Source organism: Scyliorhinus canicula, chromosome 12 (genome assembly GCF_902713615.1).
Source record: "Scyliorhinus canicula chromosome 12, sScyCan1.1, whole genome shotgun sequence".
Lineage (NCBI taxonomy): Eukaryota > Metazoa > Chordata > Chondrichthyes > Carcharhiniformes > Scyliorhinidae > Scyliorhinus > Scyliorhinus canicula.
In genome coordinates, this window is record NC_052157.1 from 93,352,527 (window position 1) to 93,378,124 (window position 25,598).

At 44.8% G+C, this 25,598-nt stretch overlaps 1 protein-coding gene across 1 annotated transcript in view; it reads left to right on the forward strand.

Moving 5' to 3' along the window:
• The window catches only part of LOC119974296 (myosin-8), a 263,344-nt gene that overhangs the window by 83,407 nt on the left and 154,339 nt on the right, over positions 1 to 25,598 (forward strand). Inside the window, exon 12 of the mRNA XM_038813068.1 lies at positions 673 to 708. Within this exon, the coding sequence (XP_038668996.1) occupies positions 673 to 708 (36 nt within the window). The remainder of the gene's footprint in view (positions 1 to 672; positions 709 to 25,598) is intronic.

A 25,598-nucleotide genomic window follows, 5' to 3' on the forward strand; every position in this document is an offset into this window, starting at 1 on the left:
TCATGTCTAGCTGACTTGCTGTCAAAGCTGGAAATAGAGCTGGGAATTCGGTTGAAGTTATAGATCTTAAGAAATGAACTGCGAAATCCGCTATTGGAGAACAACAACAGCCAGTAAGGCTCATATATACAAAAGGCCACACAATAGGTTCTAAAGTGTTCACAAATTATACAGGGGCAGACTGACCAACAGGCAGTGGATGCATTTATGATATTTTTGCATGGTGGAAATGTATTTCCATGTATCCACAATGGAATGAATTACGATTCTTAAATGATAAGAGATGTAGGAACGAGTAAGTCCCTGATTTTCTTGGATAAGGATATGTGTTAGCCACACGGAAGTGGCCAGGAGCATTGGTTGCGCAACAAGAATCATTGTTTTGGTGTAAATGCAAGTACAGTAGCTTGAATACGTGATAAGTGGTTGCAGGACTAGCATTTTAAAATGTAGATATTCAATTCAGTTCAGAGAATTAGGATTGAACAACTCAAATACTAATAACTACTGTGGTTGACCATCAGAAGAAAATGCTGTTGCATAAATATTGCGTGGAGCCCAGAGATTTAATATTCTCGTACTCTGCCATAATGATCCTATGATTGAATGACCATTCATCAGGTTCCTGTGAATGCTGTGAATAAAACATATTGCGTTTTTGTCATTATCTAGAATTATCCAAATGCCAAGAAGCTTTAAAGGACTTAGGTAAGGATCGTGATACTAACCTACAAAACACTCCAGTAGCAATTTTTGAAACATGCGAAGCTTCTTCAGTGCAGTTTGTCTCAAATATTACACAGTTATGGTTCCTACAACTTGCACGGTTGTGAATCCAAAAATATTAACCCGTTAGAGCACACCACATCATTATTAGGAAAAATGGTAGATTCGTAAAATGGGACGGTCATAAAAAATCATCCGATAATAGCATTTGTAGAGACTCATAAACATAACCAAGCATTCCCTAATTTACATGTTTTGCCAACGGTCGACGCAGAAACAAGTGTGAGAAGTTGTGATACACTTATAGAGTCATCGAATCATCTGGTACATATGAGATCATTTGGACAGTAGTGTATACACCGTAATTACTGCAAGAATCAGACACTAAGATATCTCAATTTCCACAATTTGGCACCAATCCAGAAATGTTACTGACATTAGTTTTCCGCGTATGCACATTTTCACGGTTGAGCGGTTTACCATAATCTGGCACCCTTCCATGCAGTGCATGTCAGACGGTCATCAATCTCTGGTTGCCATTTTCATCATTTACATCCACTGTAAAACGTCTAAATAACACCGACTAATTATCGGTATTCTCTGATCTACAGAGTACAACCGAATCCTGTCTAATCTCTCTTCGTTGCCCAAATACTCCATTCCAGGCAAACACCTCGTATTTAATCTGTGCGCCATCTCCAGTGCAATTGAACACTTGTTTTAACTTTTCTTTTGTTTCCAATTTGTCTGAAATCTACCACCTTAAATCGTTTAAGCCAAAAACGAGGAATACCTCGCTATGTTTTTCCAGGAAGGCAAATTTGTACCAGGCAGTTTTGACATATTACCGGCATTTGGCACGTACAACATGCACAGAATAATAATATTTTTATTGTAACAAGTAGTCTTATACGAACACTGCAATGAAGTTACTGTGAAAAGGCCCACATTCCTGCACCTGTTGAATTACACAGAGGGCAAATTCACAATTCACGGCTGCTCCGGGAACTGAACGCGCGCCGCTGGCTTTTATGTGCATTAAAGACCAGCTGTCTAGCCTACTGAGCTAATTGCGCCCGCGAGTATGCTGTGTATTGGACATGACTTGCCCTCATAAAAAGTTGGGCACCTTCACTTAAATAATCTACTTCCAAGTGGATGAAAGCTCCCACTTTGACCTTGGCCTGCCCTGTGTCTTACGGGAAAAAAATAATTCAGGTCTTCGACTGTCACTGCGACATCTTACAAGGCATCGATATTTCTCATGCTCACTTACGTTCGGAAATCCAAATCTGAGATTATGTTGTGGGAAAAGGCTTTACCCCTTCATAGAATCATATGAATTACAGCGCAGAAGGTGGCCATTCGGCCCATAGAGTCTGCACTGGCCATGGAAAGAACACTATACTTGAACCTGCACCTCGATCCTATCCTCGTAACGCAACGTAACCTTTTGGACTAAGGGAAATATAGCATGGCCAATCCACGTAATCTGAACTTCTTTGGACAGTGGGAGCAAACCCACGCAGACGCGGAGATAAAGAGCAAATTGCACAGTCACTCGATTCCGGACTCAACATCGGACCCTCGAGATGTGAAGCATGTGCGCTAACCACGTGCCACCCTGCCACCCCATCATCCCCAATCCAATGTCCGCCATCTACAATACAGTGCCACCACCGATAATCCACTGTCCACCATTCCCAAACCCCTGCCCATCATCCCTACCCAAGATTCATCATCCCCATTTCAATGACCAGCCTTGCTGAATTTTAAACTGCTCCCAATCCTCGAGTCTATTGCTTTTTCTTGCTAATGTCAATTAAGAGAGACAGCGACCTGGGGAAAACTTTACAGAGTCTGCACCCTTCCTGGATTCACTTCCATTCACGTCAGTTGCTGCAACTCAAAATTGAACATCAGAATGAGAATAGAAATAGAAAGGGGAGGAAATAAAGTTTTTTAAAGACAGGAGGAGGTTTCAGTCTCTGTGAAGCTCAATCTTCATATGCACAACGCCCGCGCTCTGATTAGCTGCAGAACATGAGTCCTTCCTGATCTCCAGCTCTTCGCATTGACCAACAACTCAGAAGGAACCACAGTCAGCATTTGTCGGGATTCCAAGGCCACAAGGCCAGATGTGTGAGTATCCTATTTCTGACCCTGTGACAGTCACTGATGAGAATAAGTCTACAGATCATCAGTTTGTGGTGACTACTGGATTGGACTGTAACTTGATGGCCCGAGATTTACTGTATATCTTCCAGCTAAAGCTAGAGTGTGGAGAAGAAGGGGTAACGGTTCAATCATGGAGGATGAGACAACAATGCTATATTTCTATCACTCCAGTAGTGGACGTTAGGCATTGAATATTCACTGCACCACGTTGCCTTGGCTTGGTCTATGACAGAACAGGACAGACTGGGAGTTGGAGGACAAATACCGGCCGTTAATTGGGACCGAATGGCCAGTCAAGATTACAGCTACAGTCACGGGAAAAGAAGGTGCAGACGATTTTGTTGCAATACCTCCACATTTATGGCAACAGTCAGCTTCTGTGGGCCCTCATGTTACACGTCAAGTCCACGACCAATACCATGCCAGGGATCTGGGGCCTACGGGAAGGACGGCAGTGGATCATTCAGATCCAACAGAGTACGCACTTCAAGTCTTGCAGACGGCACTTCAATAAAATATTTTGATGCCCCTGAAACGATTAACACTCGACTCCAGCATCATCTGGGACGTCACGTTTTGGAATATGTCAACCCACAGTTCTGGGCAGAATACCCATCACAAGTGGGACCGGCACATGTTACACCCATTAAGGTAATGGTTAATGACCATGTGACGCTGCGTTCCATTCGGCAATGCCCCTTGAAACCCCAAGCTGCCCCGTCTATAGACAAATTAATCCTGGAACTGTGGCAACACGGTTATTCTGGTCCGTTTCCAATCAGAATGTAATACCCCCATACTTGCGGTGCCCAAACAAGGCAAACCGGACCAGTACCGGTTAGTACAGGATTTAGGTTCAATCAATGCAGTCGCGCAGCCGTTACATGCTCTTGTCGCTAATCCCGCCCACATACTGCCTGAAATTCCAGCCCAGGCCCGGGTCTTCGCCATAGTTGACCTCCAGCACGCTTTATGTGACCTTGCACTCGCAACTAAAAGCCAGTATTTGTTTGCCTTTACTTGCAATGGCAGCAGTACACCTGGAGCCGACTGCCTCAGGGGTTCATCAACCCACCTACGCTTTTCTCCAGATGTCTGCAGACCCAACTCCAGGCCTTGACATTGGAGCATGGCTAAACTCTCGTGCAGTATGTAGATGAGCTATTGGTAGTGTGTCCCGACGAGCCCAGTAATAGGGATTATTCCATCCATTTATTAAACCACCTATCCTCGTTGGGCTACGTTGTTTCACAATCAAAGGTCCTGGTGGCTCAGACGAACGTCAAGTCCTTAGGAGTTTTGCTTACAGCCACAGAGAGAAGTATCGGACCCAGTATGATTGAAACCATATGCCAATTCCCCGCCCCTACCACAGCCAAGGAGGTCCGTCATTGGCTGGGTATGGTGAATTATTGTAGGCAGTGGATACCAAACATCGCTGTCTATACAACGCTGCTGACGCATTACACTAACGAATGTGGGAATTTTACTCTCACCACCGAGGCACTCGAAGCCTTCCGTAGCCCGAAGCAGGCCTTGTTACAAGCAACGGCCCTCGGTAGGTCCGTTCTAGATGTCCTGTACAATTCTGTACGACCGACCGTTCTAGATGACCTGTACAATTCTGGAAGGGTGTTCAACAGCGGTACTCATCCAGAAACATGGGGATAAGCACCGGCCCATGGCATATTACTCTTCTAAACGTGATCCAATGGCGTTGGGCCACCCTGTTCGACCCAGATCCCAGCAGCACACAATAGTCTACAGGCTGCTGCCAATATAACTCTCCAACAGGACATTACGGTGCATAGCTCCCAGTCGGTCATCTCACTGCCTGGGCAGCTGCAGACTCAGCATCTTACCGCAGAATAGTTATGAAATATACCTTTTAAACAATCCACGTCTGACATTTAAATATTGTAAATTTATCAATCCAGCATGTTTTCTCAGCGGTCCTCCTAACCACGAAGACGCGCCTGACCACGATAGTCGAGCCTTGATTCAGGAAGATACTGTAATAAGGGAAGATTTGAGCGATATTCCGTTCGATCAACCTGACATGATTATGTATGTTGATGGCACAGCATCAATAAGCCCCACTGGCCAGAGACTGTCCGGTTACGCACCCGTGGATCAGGATGACCTGACCCTGGAAGCTGCCGCTTTACAGGCCCCTTATTGAGCCCAACAAGCTGAACGTTTTGCCCTTACCCGTGCATGTATACTTGGGGCAGATCACCGGGTAAATATTTATACTGACTCACGATACGCCTTCGGGGTAGTTCATGACTTCGGGCAACTCTGGACGAAAATGGGCTTCCTTACCTCGGCAGGCACGCATAAATCCCACCGGGGTTTAGTTAACGACCTACTGCAGGCCTCCCTTATGCCCGCGCAGATTTCCATCATTAAATGCGCTGCCCATACAAACAGTAAGACACTGGTTGACATTGGTAATGGATGTGCAGATTGTGCAGCGCGGATAGCCCCGCAAACTCAGCAAGTGATGGTGCCTCAAATGTTAAGTCAGACTAAACGTTCTGAAATAGATAGGTCTGCCGCTGACAAGCCAATGACAACCATCCAAGACGTCATATGATTACAGGAGGACGTTCCTGAGAGTAATAAACAAATGTGGAAACGGTTAGGTTGTACATATGATTCTGTTTCTTCTTTAAGGACGACGCCAGCACATCCGACTTGGATGTCTGATGTCCTAGCTTTATTGGTCATCGAATGTGTACATTTTGCAACGCATTGTGGGGCTCGGGGGGCGAGTTATTTGTTACTGGACACTTGATGGCATCCTAAAATGCAGGAGCTGGCCCAGAGTATCAGTAATCGGCGTTCGATTTGTCAGCAATATAGCTCAGGCAAATGTATTGCATTGTGTTGAAAAGGTGTCAATGTTATGAATATGCTTTGGTCATTCTGGATATGTTTAGCAAATGGATCGAGGCGTATCCAAACTGATAATAAGGCTGCTACTGTAGTTAAAGTTCTGATGCAAGTTAAGTTCTGATAACGGGCCTCATTTTATTGGACAGATTAACAGGGAGTTCTGCTCCCAGTTGGCCGTACACCAGCATTTACACTGTGCGTACAGACCATAGGCGGCCGGGCTGGTTGAGAGACAATATCAGACCCTCAACATTAGATTGGCTACATTAAGAGCAGACACGGAATTGACATGGCTAAGTTGCTTCCCGTTGCACTCTTCCAGCTGCGGGTTACACCTGCGGGAACGGCTCGGCTCTCTCCTGCCGAGATCCTTTAGAGTAGGCCCCTTAGAAGTCCCTGGTACCTGCATATTCCCAGACTGGTCCAGTTTCATCATATGACTGAAGAAATGACTACCTATGTTCTCGCCCTCACTAAGGACGTCAAGGGGCTCAATGGCCAGATCTGAGCAGCTCACCCGTCACCATCCCCAAGACATAGATCGCTTTCAGTGCAGCGTAGTAGTTATGTCAATGTCAAAAATTGGACTCGGAAAGGGTTGGAGCAACGATGGGAGGGGCCCTTCCAAGTTCTCCTTACCACCCCCACTGCAGTTGAAGTGGAGGGGAGGAGTGTTTGGAACCACATCCACCACTGTAAAAAGGTCGGTCACTATCCTGCCTCCCTTCCCCTGCGCTGCTTTACAGGTGTGGAGCATGATGGGTTGGATACGGGCCGCTTGTGCAATCTTCAGCTTCGCCTCGCTTGGAGTGACAGCGGCGGCGGAAATGGAAAAGGGGAATACCATCTATATCTGTAACCCGAACCAATCTGCAAGGACATTTCACTTATGCAGAGGTCACGTTCTCCGCTGCCCCCATGTATGAGTGCATGGTATCGACTCATGGAAGGTATTCAGCTTAGCGTACAATGAAGGACCCATGACGCAATTGCACCGGTCCCGGCGATGGGAAGGGAACATTGCATGGACATTGGCTTGTTTTTGGAGTAAATGTAAATATGATTTTGGACATGATAAGATTGGTGCCATAACGATAAAGCCAGACCGTGTGGAGAGTTGGAAAAGGTTGTGGGACAGAGGATGAATAGCGAGAGGACGGAGCGTGCAAGAAGGGGAGTACAAGGAGAACGTAGGTTATCAGGAGTTATACGAATATCATTTTGGACCCGGAATGAAGGAAACCTGATCAGCATGAATCTCTTCTACCAGATCTACCACCGCATGGATTGCAAGAGATGGATTGTTTGCTACCTGAACCCTGCATCGGTGTCCAGGTTATTTTCTATATCACCGCTTTGGGGCACTCCCCAAACGGCGGTTCATTTTCAGCGTTCCGATCCACTGCCCGAGCAAGTCACTGTTCCTTACGATCCGGTTTCAGCACCACAGGCTGTTTGCCTCCCCCTTCCTCGGGATAAATCCCACTCACAGTATGATACTCTTCAACGGTGGAGGGCGTATATACCCAGCCACTTCACTCCCAATGGCGATGCCCGGTCGTACGAGAATTGTGACAGCAGGGAAAGGTGCGGCTGGTTGCTGGTAAAGGTGGAAACGAATATAACATGTATGTTCCCCAGTTGTACGGACAGGAGGTGTTACGTCACTCAGAAGTCATGCCGATGCGTCATGTTACAACACCAACTGCGTTCCTTTGAACGCCGGCCTTCAGCTCCTTTGTGGCTGGACGATTGTCTCTCATGTCAATGTTGGGACTAGGGCTTTCCGCATTGCTAGGAGGCCCAAACGGGCGTTCCAAAGCTGGATAAATTGGGCTCCTGGGGGATCCCTGCTCAACCGATATACTGATTTTGATGGTAGCCTGTTAATGGACCAAGGAAACTACTTTCTTTGTAATGGCACAGCGACCAATGTTTTGTCACCCCCATTTGCCTGCCGAATTGGTATCGGAACACTAGTCTCCACCGCAGACAGCTTCCCCTCTGTGTGAATACTGCACAATCATGTGACACGCCGGGCAGTCTCTGGCCGAATTCTGCGAGAACTGGGAAAAACCTAAGGTTCTAGCAACCAACCGGGGCAACTCAGCCAGATGGGGAATTCTGATCGTCTTGACACTGGGAGTTGTGGGGGTTCCTTTGCGGTTTGCGATTGGAATTATTATATTTTTGGTCTCACCATCCTGGAGGTCTCGGTGCAATAACTAAGGAATTATCTCAACTGCGGTTGTTTGCCATGCAGAAACGGTTTGCTCTTGACTATTTTCTGGCCCGTGAGGGTGGGGTATGCGCCATAGTGCAGGGCAAGTGTATCATAGGGTTTCAAGACCCAGCCGCTATCATCATTAAATTGATGGGTCGCATACGGGACCACCTCGACGGTATGCAGGATACTGGCTTTTGGGGTAACTGGGGATTCGGAGGTTGGAAGGACTGGTTGATAAATATGTCCATGAATTTAGCAATGGCACTCGGCTGCGTCTTTGTTGTCCTGCCCATCCTTAAATACGTGATGGGTAAAATGCAGTGTGCACTGGAACAAATAGACGCACCTAGAATCGTGGCTGTTCGGATCTACGAGGGTGCAGCAGAGGACGGGGTGCTGCAACAAGAATTGGCAATGCAGCGACGAATTTTCTTAGATGAGGGGCCGGATGGTTGTCAGGACATAGCTACGGATTGGACCGATAGGTTATCATGAAATGATAAAAGGAGGGAATGCGGAATTGAACAAACGAATGTGATATAAAATGGGATAATTAGTTAGAATAGTGTAAATGATAGAGCTGGGTGCTAAATGGGGTGATTAGTTAGGATAATGTAGAGGATAGAGCCGGTCTAATGGTAGTGCGTTTGCATAAATGAAAAAGGAATTAAGCAAAGCATGGTAATGAACGAAAGAATTGAGCAAAGCATGGCCAGGAAGGGTGGAGAGGGGCCTCGTGCAGAAGATGGTGAAAAGAACGCTGGGTAACAAGAGGCCCCAGGTTTGACGAATGCGAAGTGAGCCAATCAGAATATACGGCCAGGTCAGGAGTTAGAACATAGAACATAGAACAGTACAGCACAGAACAGGCCCTTCGGCCCTCAATGTTGTGCCGAGCCATGATCACCCTACTCAAACCCACGTATCCACCCTATACCCGTAACCCAACAACCACCCCTTAACCTTACTTTTATTAGGACACTACGGGCAATTTAGCATCGCCAATCCACCTAACCTGCACATCTTTGGACTGTGGGAGGAAACCGGAGCACCCGGAGGAAACCCACGCAAACAGGGAGAGGACGTGCAGACTCCACACAGACAGTGACCCAGCCGGGAATCGAACCTGGGACCCTGGAGCTGTGAAGCATTTATGCTAACCACCATGCTACCCTGCTGCCCCTAAAGTTGTATAGGATGACCAATGGGAATCTTATTTGTGAAACTTAATGCCATTTGAATGATATATATAGAAGATCGCTTTGTCCTCTGTCTCGCTCTGCTCTGGAAGTTTCAGGAGACTGTATGTGTCCTGAGTCTCTTTAGAGCTGGTCAGCCTTGCAAGTTGTTTAAAAATGAATAATACCACACCCAGAGACCAGACTGACGGGTAAAACACTTAATTTGTCACCCGAACAGCTGCCTGGGAGTGACGACCAGGGTCTTTTCACAGTAAATTCATTGCAGATGGAATTGGAGCCATGTTCTGCTACACTGTCGTGTGTGTATAGTGAGCACATTAGGGGGAGGATTACGCAGCCTTGTGGGGCCCCAGTATCAAGACTATAGTGGATGTGGTGTTGCTGTTTCTCTTTATTGATTGTGCTCTACAGTTCCGGGCGTGGAGGGTCCAGTTCAGGATTATGAAGCTATGTTTTGGGGTTCGCCGTTTTTATATGAGTATGGCTGGGATATGACGTTGAAAATGGAGTTGTAGTCAATGAATAGGAGTCTGACTTAGGAGTTCTTGTTGTGAAGATTCTAAACGGATGTGTGTAGAGCCATTGAAATGGCATATTTTGTGGACCGGTTGAAAATGTATTCAAATTGGATGAAGGCATTCGAGGAGTATGAAGTTGATGTGACTCATGACTATCCTCTTAAAGCATTTCATAATGATTGATGTCAGGACCATCAGACGGTAGTTATTGAAGCAGGTTGACCGGTTGTTCTTTGGTACTAATGATGATGGTTGTCTTCTTCATGCACGTGTGAACCTCGGAGCATAGTTGGGAGAGGTTGACGATGTTCACGAACATATCTGCCGCTTAGTCCTACAGGATCAGAATGCACGACCAGAGACCCTGTCAGGACCTGTCCCTTTCCGGCGGTTCGCTTTCAATCAGGCCGATTTGACTCTGGAAGATGTGACGGTATGTATGGGTGTGTCTGAGCCTGCTGGTGCTCTAGGAAACGATTTGATGTTTTCCTGCTCGAAATGAGCACAGAATGCATTCAGTTCCTTGGGGAGCGGTGCACAGCTGCCGAAGATTCTAACACGCTTTCTTTTGTAGCCCGTTCTGTTATTAAATACTTGCCGCAAGCTAGCTTAGTCTGTTATTACCTCTTCGCAGAAACGACCTTACAGACGTCTTGCCTGGATTTACTGAATAGGACAGAGTCGCCTGATTTGATTGCCACAGACCTGGAATTCAGTAGGGAGGTAATCTCCCGAATGAACCATATATTCCGATTGGAGAAAGAATGTACTACAAATTTTGGCATGTAGCCTTCTACACTCTTGCTGATAAAGTCTACCAAGGGCGTCATATTGCGTAGTGGTTAGCACTGGAACTGCGACGCTGAGGACCCGGCTTTGCATCCCAATCCTGGGTCACGATCCGTGTGGAGTTTTCACATACACCCCATGTTTTCATTGGTTTCACCCGAACAGCCAAAGATGTGCAGGTTAGGGGCGTTGGCCACGCTAAAGTCCTCCAGAATTGGAAAAAAAATAATTGTGTACTCAGCATTTATAAAACAAAGAACAACAGTGGCGGTCTAAACGTTTCGTTCGGCCAATGAGTTTTGTGCATGGATCAGGCCAATGACAAGAAGCAGTCCCGTAGGAGCTCTTCTGTTGTCTTGCACAGCATTGCACCACAATCGAAACCGGATTATCCAACTTTCATCTCGGCATGTATGCCTGCAAAAGGAACACTTTGTTTGATCATGGACCAGGTCACTGACACAAAGCAGTCACGTCGGAGCGGTTATGTTGCCTTGGACCAGCATTGCACCAACTTCTGAACCGTATTCGCTCGCTTACGTTTCAGCATTAATGCTGGGAAAAGGAGCACCTTCTCTTGCGGCCCGCTTTTCCGAAGTGCGGTAGCGGGATAATTCGATTAATGTCCTTGATATTTGTGGCAGTGCTCGAGAATGTTGGCGCCCTTGACGGGACAGGAGGCGCTTTGCTTGAAATTTGGCGAACACCCTTGTAGCTGGCTGTTTGAAGTTGCAGGCCAAGATAAAAAAGGGTTCCGTGCATTGTTTCACAGTTATTATTAGTAGTGTCGAATTCATTAAGGCCATCATAATTTCCGCCTTGGGTGGGATGTGCATGGCTATGATAATGATCGATGTATAGACCAGTGGAAGGTAGAATGGGCGGCACTATGCAGTCAGGTAATCTAGGTCTGGGAAGTAGTCATTCACCAGGGTCTCCGCGTCCAAGCAGGAGGAATAATTCTTCAAGAGGCCAACCCGCCTACCCTTCTTTTTGCCTGATGACGTCTTACAGTTCATCTGTTGCATTCAGAAGCCGTCAGGTTGTATCGCACAGTACGATGAAGCTGGTCTGAGCCATGTCTCCATGAAAAAGAGCACACCGTGGCCTCTGACACTCTCTGAAAGGAATGTCCAGCGTTAACTGATCCAACTTGTTTTCCTTTACTTTGTTGTTTGCCAAGTGCATCCTGGGAAGAGGAGACAACTAAACACGTCGCTTTCGTCTGACTTTCAGATCGTCGTGTTGCTCTTGCTTGGTCAGTCGGCGGCTGCTTCTGTATGGTCCCGGGAGCTGGAGGAAGAGGTGTGACCATTTGCAAGGTCAAGGCTTTTGTCTGGTGGGGTCACTGGTCTCGATTTCAGTGTCGTGTCCGTCCTGGTGCCCGGCGCGGTTTGAGATGTTTGTGCTGCGGCGGGGGTGGTGGGGGTGGTGAGGGAGGCAGATACATGATTCAATCGGCTCTCATGGATCCGTGAGCAGGCTTCACTCTTTCGGAGCATTTCTGTACTCGCGTGGGGTTACTCCCATTTTGGGGGATTTAATCAGGCTTTGGATTGTTGTCTGGGTCTGCCCAGTTCAGGCTGGTCTGTGGCCCGTGCTCTCTCCCGGTTTGTAGTCCTACAACACCAGGTTGAAGTCCAACAGGTTTGTTTCAAATCACTAGCTTTCGGAGCAGTGCTTCAGCACTTCAACTAAGGAAGGACCACTGCTCCGAAAGCTAGTGATTTCGGCAGTGTCCACCTCTTCATTCAACAACCATGGCTGGCGATCAAATAATGTGTTGATTTATAACCAGTTTCAAATGACGTCATTGTGATATAGAACATATAACACAGAACATTACAGTGCAGTACGGGCCCTTCGGCCCTCGATGTTGCGACGACCTGTGAAACCATCTGAAGCCTACATGACCTACACTATTCCATTTTCATCCATGTGTCTATCCAGTGACCACGTAAATGCCCTTAAAGTTGGCGAGTCTACTACTGTTGCAGGCAGGGCGTTTCATACCCCTACTACTCTCTGAGTAAAGAAACCGCCTCTGACATCTGTCCTATATCTACCACCCCTCAATTTACAGCTATGTCCCCTCGTGTTGGTCATCACCATCCGAGGAAAACGACTCTCACTGTCCACCCTATCTAACCGTCTGACTATCTTATATGTCTCTATTAAGTCACCTCTCAGCCTTCTCCTCTCTAACGAAAACAACCTCAAGTTCCTGAGCCTTTCCTCGTAAGACCTTCCCTCCATACCAGGCAACATCCTAGTAAATCTCCTCTGAACCCTATCCAAAGCTTCCACATCCTTCCTATAATGTGGTGACCAGAACTGCACGCAGTACTCCAGGTGCGGCCGCACCAGAGTTATGTACAGCTGCAGCATGACCTTGTGGCTCCGAAACTCAATCCCCCTACTGATAAAGGGTAGCACACGATATGCCTTCTTAACGCCCTATTAACCTGGGTGGCAACTTTCAGGGATTTATATACCTGGATGCCGAGATCTCTCTGTTCATCTACACTACCAAGAATCTTGCCATTAGCCAGGTACACTGCATTCCTGTTACTCCTTCCAAAGTGAACTACCTCACACTTTTCCGCATTAAAATCCATCTGCCACCTCTCAGCCCAGCTCTGCAGCTTATCTATGTCCCTCTGTATCCTATAACATCCTTCAGCATTATCCACAACTCCACCGACCTTCGTGTCATCTACAAATGTACTAACCCATCCTGCTACACCCTCTTCCAGGTCATTTATAAAAATGACAAACAGCAGTGGCCCCAAAAGAGATCCTTGCGGTACACCACTAGCAACTGAACTCCAGGATGAACATTTGCCATCAACCACCGCCCTCTGTCTTCTTTCAGCTAGCCAATTACTGATCCAAACCGCTAAATCACCTTCAATCCCATACTTCCTTATTTTCTGCAATAGCCTGCCGTGGGGAACCTTATCAAACGCCTTTCTGAAATCCATATACACCACACCAACCTCTTTACCCTCATCCACCTGTTTGATCACCTTCTCAAAAAACTCAATAAGGTTTGTGAGGCATGACCTACAGTTCACAAAACAGTGTTGACTATTGCTAATCAACCTGTTCTTTTCAAGGTGATTATAAACCCTATCTCTTATAACCTTTTCCAACATTTTATCCACAACCGAAGTGAGGCTCACAGGTCTATAATTACCAGGGTTGTCTCTACTCCCCTTCTTGAATAAGGGGACAACATTTGCTATCCTCCAGTCTTCCGGCACTATTCCTGTCGACAAAGACGACATAAAGATCAAGGACAAAGTCTCTGCAATCTCCTCCCTGGCTTCCCAGAGAATCCTAGGATAAATCCCATCTGGCCCAGGGGACTTATCTATTTTGACATTTTCCAAAATTGATAACACCTCCTCCTTTTGAACCTCAATTCCATCTAGCCTGGTCAACTGAACCTGAGTATTCTCCTCGACAACATTGTCTTTCTCCAGTGTAAACACTGATGAAAAATATCCATTTAACGCTCCCCCTATCTCCTCTGATATTATGCTCTTCTCTGTGATGACTTATACATTGATCGCTTCGATAGGAGGTCAGCACAATGGCCGAGTACTTCGCTCCAATATCTTCCAGTGTAGTGGACATAGACACTATTCTAGCGGTGGGTGACTACATGTTCTTACAAAGTTCGAACCGCGTTTGCCTGCATTTCCACCGTGTGCTTGGCAGTTCTCCCTCAATCTGAAAATCTGCAGTTTTGTTGAATTGGCAATACTAATGTGACCCTTGGTGCACATAAATGTTCATGTTCGGTGGATAGGCCATGGCCAAAACGCCGGGTTATGTTTATATTGGATAACGATAACTCTATGTCGTTTACTCCTTTGGAGGGAGATGCAGACACGAATGGCCTCCTTCCAGACTGTCAGAAATTCATACATTTCATAGATTATATTCAATATACATGAATACTACTGCTTTTGCAACCTCCCGTGCTTTCTAAATCGCAGATGTTTACACGTGTGCAGTGTCTCCACTGCCTTGGACTCAACTGATGTCCATTCCTAAATTTTCTCCGCGTCTTTCCGTTGCAATCTACATTAAGGCTATTTTTGAAGCATACTTTTCTAACCAAACTGTGAACCCCGGATCCAATGGCTGTTTATGTGACTCAAAGTTAATTATTACTCTTGTGACGAATTGTGCGTTACATTATGTTACCAAAGCTACAAAACCGAAATTACGTGCTTTTAAAAATTGAGTATGAAATGTTGCAACTAACTATAGTGAGAACTAACCTAAAATATTGTTGCTTGCAAACTACTTGTCATTGTATCATTATGCAATTCATAAAGTTGCTCTGCCGGGTCATCTCGCCTCAGATATTGTTCGACGTTTCTACTCATGGTGCTCTTCATTGTGGAATGGTACAAATTCATCGATATTTTAACGCCTGGAATGATTTTAAAACCTGTCATAATTTGTGGCTATTAAACAGTTCATAGGACCAAAATCATTCGTTAATCCCTCAATGTGGAATGCAAAAACATGAAGTACTTTGATTATTTCTGTACTGATTATTTGTCTTTGGGGCTCCGCACACATGGAAGATTCACTGTGGAGCAAAACCGATATAATGATTAAACTAGCATGAGTTAATACATATCCTCTTGCAGGTGAGGGATTATTGGGATTTGCAAAAAAGGAATACGAACTGATGGACAATGGGTGACGAAACTCACGAAAGTTGCGGGCAACAAACTCAGGCAATAGTGTATTTCTGGAGAATGTCTTGGTTCAGACGAGAAGGGAGAAAGTCTTCCAAAGGTGAATATCTGTTGGATTCTGCGGTCCCTGCGTCGAACAGAAAGTGCTGACTAAGGCTGATATGTGAACACGTGCTATTTCTTTCATTATTTTAGACATCGCTATCCAAATTATTTTACTTGTTATTGTTTTCTATTTAACTGTGAATCTACTAAACTCTTGCGGCTGGGGGAGGCGGCGGGGGGGGGGGGGGGGAGGTGGGGGGGGTGGCAGAGCGTAAACTTAGAAGGTGTAATGACTTTAGGGGAAATAGAGAACAAACTAATATAAAAACATCACCCTGTCTGCTCAAACGCAGCAGATTGAAGTATATTTGTATTAACGCCAGAGGTGTAGCGCGTAAGGTAGATTAAGAAATTATGATTTTGTGGTTTCCACAGAAACGTGGTTGAAGAAAGGGCTGGATTGTCAGCTGAACTTTGGATGGCATGAACGCTTCAGGGAGATAGCGGGGGAAGTAAAAGGGGAGGAGGAGTAGCAATACTAGTTAAGGGGAATATTACAGCCGTACAGCGGGATCACACATCGGAGGGCTCATACAATGAGGCAATCTGGGTAGAACGCAAGAACAGGAAGGGTGCAATCATAATGCAGGAGGTTTGTGATCGGCGGCCCAACTGGCAGTGAGAGAGAGAGGAGCACATAGGTCGCGAGATTTTGGATCGGAACAAAAGTAACATGGTTGTTGTGATCGTGGTTTCAATTTCCCCTCGATTGACTGGGAGTCAGTTAGTGCTCGGGGTTTGTATGAGGCAGGGTTTTTAAGATGGATCCAGAAAGGCTTCTTGAAGCAATATGCAGACAGTTCATCTAGGGAAGCCGCAGTACTGCATCTAGTATTGAGAAATGAGCCTGACACGTGGTTGAGGTTTCAGTAGGGGGACAATTTCGGAGTAATAACCGCAATTCCGTACGTTTTCGGGTACTTTTGGACAAGGATGTGTGTAACCCTCGCGTTAAGGTGCTGAACTACCAAACTCAAATTACGATAACATTGGATCGAAATTGAAGAATTTGGATTGGGCGCAGCTGTTGGATTATAGATCAACATCGGACCTGAGCGAGTCTTTCATGCGAATGTTGATTAGGATTCAGGAACATCACTTCCTGAGAGAACGAATGATACGTACGGAAGATTGGATATGGAAGTAGAGGACGTTGGATAACGAGAGATATTGTAAACATCGTCAAATAGAAAAGGTCAAGAAGAGTGGAGACAGTCGAGACCCTTGAGGAGTATAAGGAAAGTAGGAAGGTACTTAAGTGGGGAAAACGGTAGGCTGGGAGTCAGAAAAACTCCTCGGCAAGTATGATTAAGGTGAATCCAAAGCTTTTTATTGAAATGTAAAAAGCAAGCGGGTCGCCAGGGAAATGATTGGACGTCTAATGGTCATTGCGCCGGCGTGGGGTTGAGGGGAGGGGGTGGGGGGCGCGTCGTCTATGTGTTGAGCCAGAGAAAATAGGAGATGTTCTTTCCATCAGCGTTCACCGATGAAAGAGACTTTGTGCAATACGATTCTTGGATAAGAAGTGTAGACAGTCTGGATCATGGTCACATCGAAAAAGAGGAGATGTTCGATCTTTTTAAATACATCACGTTGAATATATCTCCTGGTCCGGTTGGGATTTACCCCGGAATACTGAGGGAAACAAGGGAGGAAACTGCTGGGGCCTTGGCTGACATCTTTGCTTCCTTACTTTCTGCAGCTGAGATTCCACATAACTGGAGAATCGCCACTGTGGTGCCATTGTTTAAGAAAGATGGCAGGATAACCTTTGAAACAATACGCCGGTGAGCCGAACGTCAGTATTGCAGAGAAATCTCAGGGACAGAATTTATACCCATTTGGAATCAATTGTACTGATTACCAGCATGGTTTTGTGAAGGGGAGGTCGTTTCTCACTAACTTTGTGTAGGTTTTTCAGGAGTTGACAAAGATGTCAGATGAGGAAGGGGCGGTGGACGTTTTTTACATTGACTTCAGTAAAGTATTTGACAAGAGGCCACATGGAAGACTGGTATGAAAGATGAAGTCATGCGGGATCAGATGTGAATGGTAAGATGGATACAGAATTTGCTCTGTCACAGTAGACGAAGTGTAGGTGGAGACTACATTTTTTTCCGGAATGGAAGGTTGTAACTGTTGGGGTTCCGTGGTGATCTGTGATGGTGCCTCTATTATTTGCAGTGCACGTAAACGATTTGGAAGAACATATGGCTGATCTGATTAGTAAGTTTACGGAAGACACCAATGTTCTTGGAGTGGCAAATAGTGTTAAGGATTGTCAGTGGACAGCAGGACACAGTCAAGTTGGAACATTTGGCACAGAAATGCAAATGGAGTTGAACCCGGACAAATTAAAGGTCATGCATTTTGTTAGGTCTAACGTCGAGGTTAAATGCACCATTGACAATCGTGATTCATTGTTGTCAGTCTGGTCTCAATAAAATTTGATACGGATTTGCAGGTATCAATTATTGCTTATTTTAACCAGCCAGCTGGGTGACTCGCTCTATTGGGAGAGCAGGACACCACCATGTCTCCTCGATCTTCAACAGCGAGTGAACAAAGGGACAAATCATTTCTGGACTGATATATTCAAGTTGCATCAAATTTCACATACATGCCACCAAATAAGGCAACAGGAATGAATGCAAAATTCACATCGGTTATCCATATACACTTCTTGACCGGGCCTTATATCCTAATTGCCTCATTTCACATTCCTGAGCCCTGGGCTTACTTCACATACTTCAGCCTTTGGGGGAGCCCCTTTCACTCAGCATTCTCGTTTAGCAACTGCCCCTCACCCCTTCCTGGCCATGCTTTGCTTAGATCCTGTGTTCTGGCTCCTATACCCGGGTATCCTCGACATTATCCTAACTAATTATCCCATTTTGTATCGCATTCGCTTGTGCAATTCCTCACCATAAATTGCAAAACTTTTAAGAATATAGAAAGTCAGAGAGGTCTGGGCGTGCACGTTCAGAGATCTTTCAAGACGGCAACACTAGTGGACACGGTAGTCAAGAAACCATACGGAATGATTGCCTTCATTTGACGGGGCATTCAGATTAAAAACTGGCAAGTCATGCGGCAGTTGTACAGAAAATTGGTACGGGCACACTTGGAATACTGTGCGCAATTGTGGTCGCCACACAACCAGAATTACGTGGACGCTTTGGAAAAAGTGCAGAGGAGGTTTTCCAGGAATTTGCTTGATCTGCAGAGTGTTAGCTATGTGGAGAGGCTGAACAGACTCGGACTATTTTAATAGAAAGACAAAAGTTGTAGGGTGATGTGATAGACGTCGACAGGATGATGATGGACACGGAGAGAGTGGATGAGAATAAACTATTTTCCAGGGTGGAGGTGTCAGTCACCAAAGGGCATAGGATTATGGCCCATGGGACAAGGTTAAGGCTGTGCGAGGCAGGGCTTTCACGCAGAGGATGGTGAGTGTCTGCAACTCGTTGTCACAGGAAGTTATGGCAGAAGATACATTGACGGCGCTCAAATGCATATTAACAAACATATGGATAGGATAGGTAAAGAGTGTACGGCACAACGAAGTGCTGAGTGTTTTGGCAAAGATTTTTCTAATGAGCGGGACATGCTTGGATGGCCAAAAGTCCTGTTAGTGTGCTGTATTGTTCTTTGTTCATTGTAAACGGCAGACTGGTATTTTCTCTAATCCCCCCAATTGAAATTAATTACATTCATGCAGCATTTTAAATCATGTGTCTTCTATATATTTTTAATGCCCCTGATCGTTGATTAATCTTTGGCACTTGCATGCCAACACCTCGTCTTTATTGACAATAGAGTTACTGAGGGGACCTTTACAAAAGGGGTGTTTTTTATAGAATGACTGTCGTGGCTGTACCTTTGAGAAATTAGTGTTTATTATTGCAGTGATGTCAGAGTGCGAGTGGAGCTGTGCTCTGTTAGATTCCTGTTTCACTTTGAGAAAAGCTAGGGTGTGTCTGTGTTTTCTTGGTTTCGTTTTCAGAGAGAAGAGCTGCAGTGAAAGCCAGAAGATGTGCATGGAACACTGTAAAAGCGAAAGAGTGTTCAATTGGGTGCATTCAAAGGGATGACTGCTCTCATTAGAGAATTAAAACCTGATCTCTGTGTCAAAAGGGTCTTTTGTCTTCAGAATGCTGTTTGGGAATTTATTGAGGATTACTTAGTGTTGTATTCTTTGGGGGTTGAATTTGAATTGATGGTTGCTAAGATGTTCAGTGTATGTTTCAAAATGTTTAACTTCAGTCCATAGAAAAACCATTGTTTTGCTTTAAAAAATACCTTTCGGTTTCTGCTGAACCACACCTGTAGTATGGATCGTGTGCAACCCACACCACAATCCTTGTAAGTTGGGGGTCAGGTGAACTCTATTATGCACTTTGCGGTTCTCTAAACCCTGGCCAATACAAAATTGGGGGCTCGTCCGAGATAAAATCCATTCTGTTGGATTGGCTTAGCGAACTTTAAAGATAGTGAGGGGTGAGCATATTGTGGTTGCTTTTCAGGTCTGGTATTCCAGGTTATGTGGGGAGTGTGTTGTGCACAATGGCTCTTTTGGAGGCTCTGAAGCTTTGGTGGTGGTGAATTTCACACACGTTTCCGTACGGACAGAGACATGAAAGCAGACTGTTGGATTTGGCAAAAAACATTGCAGTTAAAATTACTTGACAATATGCGAAAATATTAGGTAGTTATGGCGGTGGCTACGCATTTAAAGTTGCCTGAGATACTGTTTGACTCATTGGAAATGGCAAAAATTCAGTTACAAATTAAACAAATGGAACATGAGAAAGAATTAAAGCAACTTGAATACGAAAGAGAGAGGGAGGAAACAAGAAAGAGATAGAGAGGACAACAAAAAGGAGAGAGAAGAAAGGAGAAAATAAATAGCCATAGCTAAACAAAAAGAAAGAGAAAGTGAGGTACAGATCAGAGAAAAAGATAGAGATAGAGCTTGAACATCAGAAAATGAAACATGACCGTCAGTTAAAATTGGCGAATGTAAAGGGAACTGTACAGTTGGACGATAGCGATGAGGGTAGTGAGAAAGCGTGTCATAGTCGAATGCTTGGTGGGGATCTATTTCAATATGTCCAAGCATTGCTAACATTTGATGAGAAGCTGGTAGAACCCTTTTTCATTTAATTTTAGAAGGTAGCTAAACAAATGAAATGACCAGAGGACATGTGGGTATTACTGATTCAAACAAAGCTGGTAGGCAGGGCTAGTGAAGTGTTTGCATTACTACCGGGGGTGGTACTACCGGGGCCTCACGGTAGCATGGTGGTTAGCATCAATGTTTCACAGCTCCAGGGTCCCAGGTTCGATTCCCGGCTGGGTCACTGTCTGTGTGGAGTCTGCACGTCCTCCCCGTGTGTGCGTGGGTTTCCTCCGGGTGCTCCGGTTTCCTCCCACAGTCCAAAGATGTGCGGGTTAGGTGGATTGGCCATGCTAAATTGCCCGTAGTGTAAGGTTAATGGGGGGATTGTTGGGATATGGGGATATGGGTATACGGGTTACGTGGGTTTAAGTAGGGTGATCATTGTTCGGCACAACATTGAGGGCCGAAGGGCCTGTTCTGTGCTGTACTGTTCTATCTATCTGGGACATACGAGGAAGTGATACATCCACCTTAGGTGCATATATACTCGTGGCTGAAGCCTCCGGACGAAGGTTCAGAAATGTAAGGAAATAATTTGGTCAAATATGCATGGCGATTGAAAGGCTCAATCGAGTAATTTTGGTAGCTGGAGAAGGGCTTTGAAAGTAGACCAAATGCATGAAGGTCTCAGATAAATTATACTTTTGGAGGAGTTGAAAAATTCAATTCCTGATGTAGTAAGAACTCATAGAACATAGAACTTTACAGCGCAGTACGGGCCCTTCGGCCCTCGATGTTGCGCCAACCTGTGAAACCATCTGAAGCCTATCTGACCTACACTATTCCATTTTCATCCATATGTCTATCCAGTGACCACTTAAATGCCCTTAAAGTTGGCGTGTCTACTACTGTTGTAGGCAGGGTGTTCCACACCCCAACTACTCTCTGAGTAAAGAAACTGCCTCTGACATCTGTCCTATATCTACCACCCCTCAATTTAAAGCTATGTCCCCTCGTGTTGGTCATCACCATCCGAGGAAAAAGACTCTCCCTGTCAACCCTACCTAACCCTCTGACTACCTTATATGTCTCTATTAAGTCACCTCTCAGCCATCTCCTCTCTAACGAAAACAACCTCAAGTCCCTGAGCCTTTCCTCGGAAGACCTTCCCTCCATAACCAGACAACATCCTAATAAATCTCCTCTGAACCCTTTCCAAAGCTTTCACATCCTTCCCATAATGTGGTGACCAGAACTGCACGCAGTACTCCAGGTGCGGCTGCACCAGAGTTGTGTACAGCTGCAGCATGACCTCGTGGCTCCAAAACTGAATCCTCCTACTGATAAAGGCTAGCACACCATATGCCTTCTTTCCAGCCCTATTAACCTGGGTGGCAACTTGGCAAAAATGCGAGTGGAGCCGATGATTATGAATTTGTTCAGAAATCAAAGCTTGGTTTCCGACATCAGTTACAGCCAGTGGTGGATAGAAACTGGGGACATGAGAAATAAACATGTTGTGAAGTTAAGTGTGATATGATGAGGCATAATAAGGAGAGCATACTTCAGATTGAAAAAGAAATCCAGGAGGACTGAATATAAATGTAATAGTTTCAAATGTTGTCAGTGTAAACAATGTGGCCATGTAAAGTGAGAGTGTTGCTGGCTGAAAAAAACCCCATGGAATGTTGAGGTTGCAAAACAGGATAAGGCAGTGGGATTTGTTAAAGTGGAAAAGGAAAGCACAAGTGAAGCGAAGGAGGTACAAAAGATTGTACAGGTCATCAAGGGGTGATTGAGCAGAAGGTACCAGATCTCTTTAAAGGATGTGCTTGTGTGGGTAAAGTTTTGTCCTCAGTATCAGGAGGAGCAAGCGAATAAGTCGCAATTTTAAGAGATACGGGAGCTCGACAATCTTTAATGCTAAGAGATGGGTAGTTTGTAGTTTGAGAATAATATTGCCAGAAAAGGTGGTAATACGTGGATTTCAGGGTGAGAAGATTATGAGAAGTAAGGTTCGAAAGTACAGTGAACAGTGGTGAAGTGGTAGTAGGAGTAATAGAGATAATAGAGAAAATAACTTGTCCAGGAATACAGTTTATTTTTGGTTATGATATAGCTGGATTCCAGGTGGGAGTGATGCCGACTGTGGTTGATAATCCAGTGCAAAATCACACAACTGAAGTGTTGAAGGATGAATATCCAGGGATTTATTTCCGGATTATGTCGTAACACGGTCGAAATTCACAGGTTAAGACAGGAAGAGTAATCAAAGAATGAAGATAAAGTTGAAGTTAATTTATCAGAAACGAGTTTTGATCAGATGGCGTAAAAAGAACAAGAACAGGTGGAGTGATAGATAGAACAGTACAGCACAGAACAGGCCCTTCGGCCCTCGATGTTGTGCCGAGCAATGATCACCGTACTTAAACCCACGTAACCTGTATACCCGTAACCCAACAATCCCCCCATTAACCTTACACTACGGGCAATTTAGCATGGCCAATCCACCTAACCTGCACATCTTTGGACTGTGGGAGGAAACCGGAGCACCCGGAGGAAACCCACGCACACACAGGGAGGACGTGCAGACTCCACACAGACAGTGACCCAGCCGGGAATCGAACCTGGGACCCTGGAGCTGTGAAGCATTGATGCTAACCACCAAGCTACCGTGAGGCCCCATGTATGAGGCAGATATTTTTATTTCAGGAAAATTGGCGGAGGTACTACAAACAGATATAGAAATAAAACGGATGTATCAGAAAACATATATGGAAGAGGAATCTGAGTTTTTCCCACAGTATTATTCCCGTAAATGTGAGGACTTGATGAAAAATTGAGACCTTTAGACAAATGAAAAGTGGGCGGAAGTTCATCAAGTAGTATTGCCGATAAGTGTGCGAGTTGCACATGAGGTACCAGTGGGAGATCATTTGGGAATAAGGAAAACTCAAGCTAAAATGCAAAAAACATTTTTATTGGCCTGGACTACATAAAGATGTAGTTATTTTTTGTCAATCATGTCACACATGTCCAGTGATGGGGACACCTCAAGCAGTGAAACAACCAGCGTCCTTAATACCCATTGCAGCATTTGATGAAGATTTTACAAGTGTCCTAATTGATTCCGTTGCACCGCTTCCTAAAATGAAAACTGGTAATTAATATATTTTGACGATAATGGATGTGTCTACTCGCATTCCAGAGGCCCTTCCGTACGTAATATTACAGCTAAAACATTTGTGGAGGAGGTACTTAAATTAGCTACTAGATATGGACTACCCACAGAAATACAATCGGATCAAGGATCAAATTTTACCTCAAGATGATTCAAAGAAGTTACGGACAGTTTAGGAATAAAACAATGTAAATCAACTGCGCACCATTCAGAATCGCATTCATTGAATGTTAGAAAGGTGGCATCATACATTACAGACAATGTTGAGGGCTTCTTGTCACGATTAGCCAGATGATTGGGATAAAGGAATTATATTCGTATTGTTTGCAATTTGAGATGCACCTGATCAGTCAACCAAATTCAGTCCTTTTGAACGAATTATTGGTCATGAGGTAAGAGGACCACTTAAATTGTTTAAGGAAAAAATGGTGATCGATAAGTCAGAAGTTGCATTATTGGAATACGTGTCAAATTTTAGGGAACAATTAAATAGACTTAAATAGATTAAATTGACAATATTTAAACGTTGTACAAACGTTGTGATGAAACATGCAGCGGGCAAGTCATCCAAAGTTCGTAGTGGATATAAAGTTTTAGTATTGTTACCAGGTAGGTGAACTTTTAAAAGCAAGGTTTTCTGGACCTTATCTGATTAAAGGAAATTAAGTGAGGTGAACAATGCAATACGAATGCCAGATGGAAGGAAGTCTCACCGAGTATGTCATGTGAATGTGCTTAAAATGTTCTTTGTCAGGGAAGGAGTGAAAAAGGAGGACGTTTTAATGATTCTATCTCAAAGTGAAGAACCAAATCCAGATGACTGTGAATTTGACATCCCTCAAATTAAAGTGGAAAACGAGGATGTTGGTAAAAATTGTATAAATTTTTGAATTCCCTTCCAGGGGACAAACGAACTGAGCTGAAAAAGTTATTGACATCACATGGGCAAGTTTTGTAAAGATTAATTGGAATGTACTAAAATGGCTATACATGATGTAGATGTCGGAAATGCTGTTCCAATCAAGCAACATCCACATAGACATAACCTTTTAAATCGGCACAGGTTAACAAAGAGATTGACAGTACGCTTAAAAATGGGATAATTGAAATGGATTGGAAGCCAATGGAGCTCACCCATAGTGATGGTACCTAAACCAGACGGTACCCAACGGTTGTGTGTGGACTATATAAATGTTAATGCAGTTACAAGAACGGAGTCGTATCCTATCCCTCGTTTGGTGGATTGCATTGAGTAAGCGTGATAATCAGCTTTGATTTACAAATTGGATACACCTAATGATTACTGGCAGGTACCATTATAAGAAATGGCGAAGGAGATGTCTGCATCTGTCACTCCAGATGGTATATACCAATTCAAAGTCATGCCATTTGGCATGAAAACCACCACAGCCACATTTCAACGGTTAACTAACAAAGTCGTTTCCGGATTACACAGTTGTGCCGTATACATCTGTTAATCTTCAGCCAGACGTGTAAAGAACATTTAAGACAGCTGATGGTGTTATTCGATCGACTTCAGAGGCGGGTAAAACCTAGCCAACAGGAAATTGGGAAAAGCCCAAGTCACTTTCATTGGTCATACAATCGGACAGGGTCAAATGGTCCCACGGGATGTGAAACATATATTTACTGGGGAGTTTCCAATACCGTCGACACAAAGGAAAATAATGCAATTTCTTGGTATGAGTTGATTTTACCGTAAATTTGTACCGACTCTTAGCTGTGTGGTTGCTCCGCTGACGGACTTGCTCAAGAAGCGTAACGAATTCCAGTAGACAGTGAATTTCAACGGTCTCTTGACGAGCTAATAGTTGTGACAACCAATCCTCTTGTGTTCCAGAATTAAAAGGGACTCTGTGATCAGACTGAACTAAAGTATCTGACTTTCAGTGACATTCCGA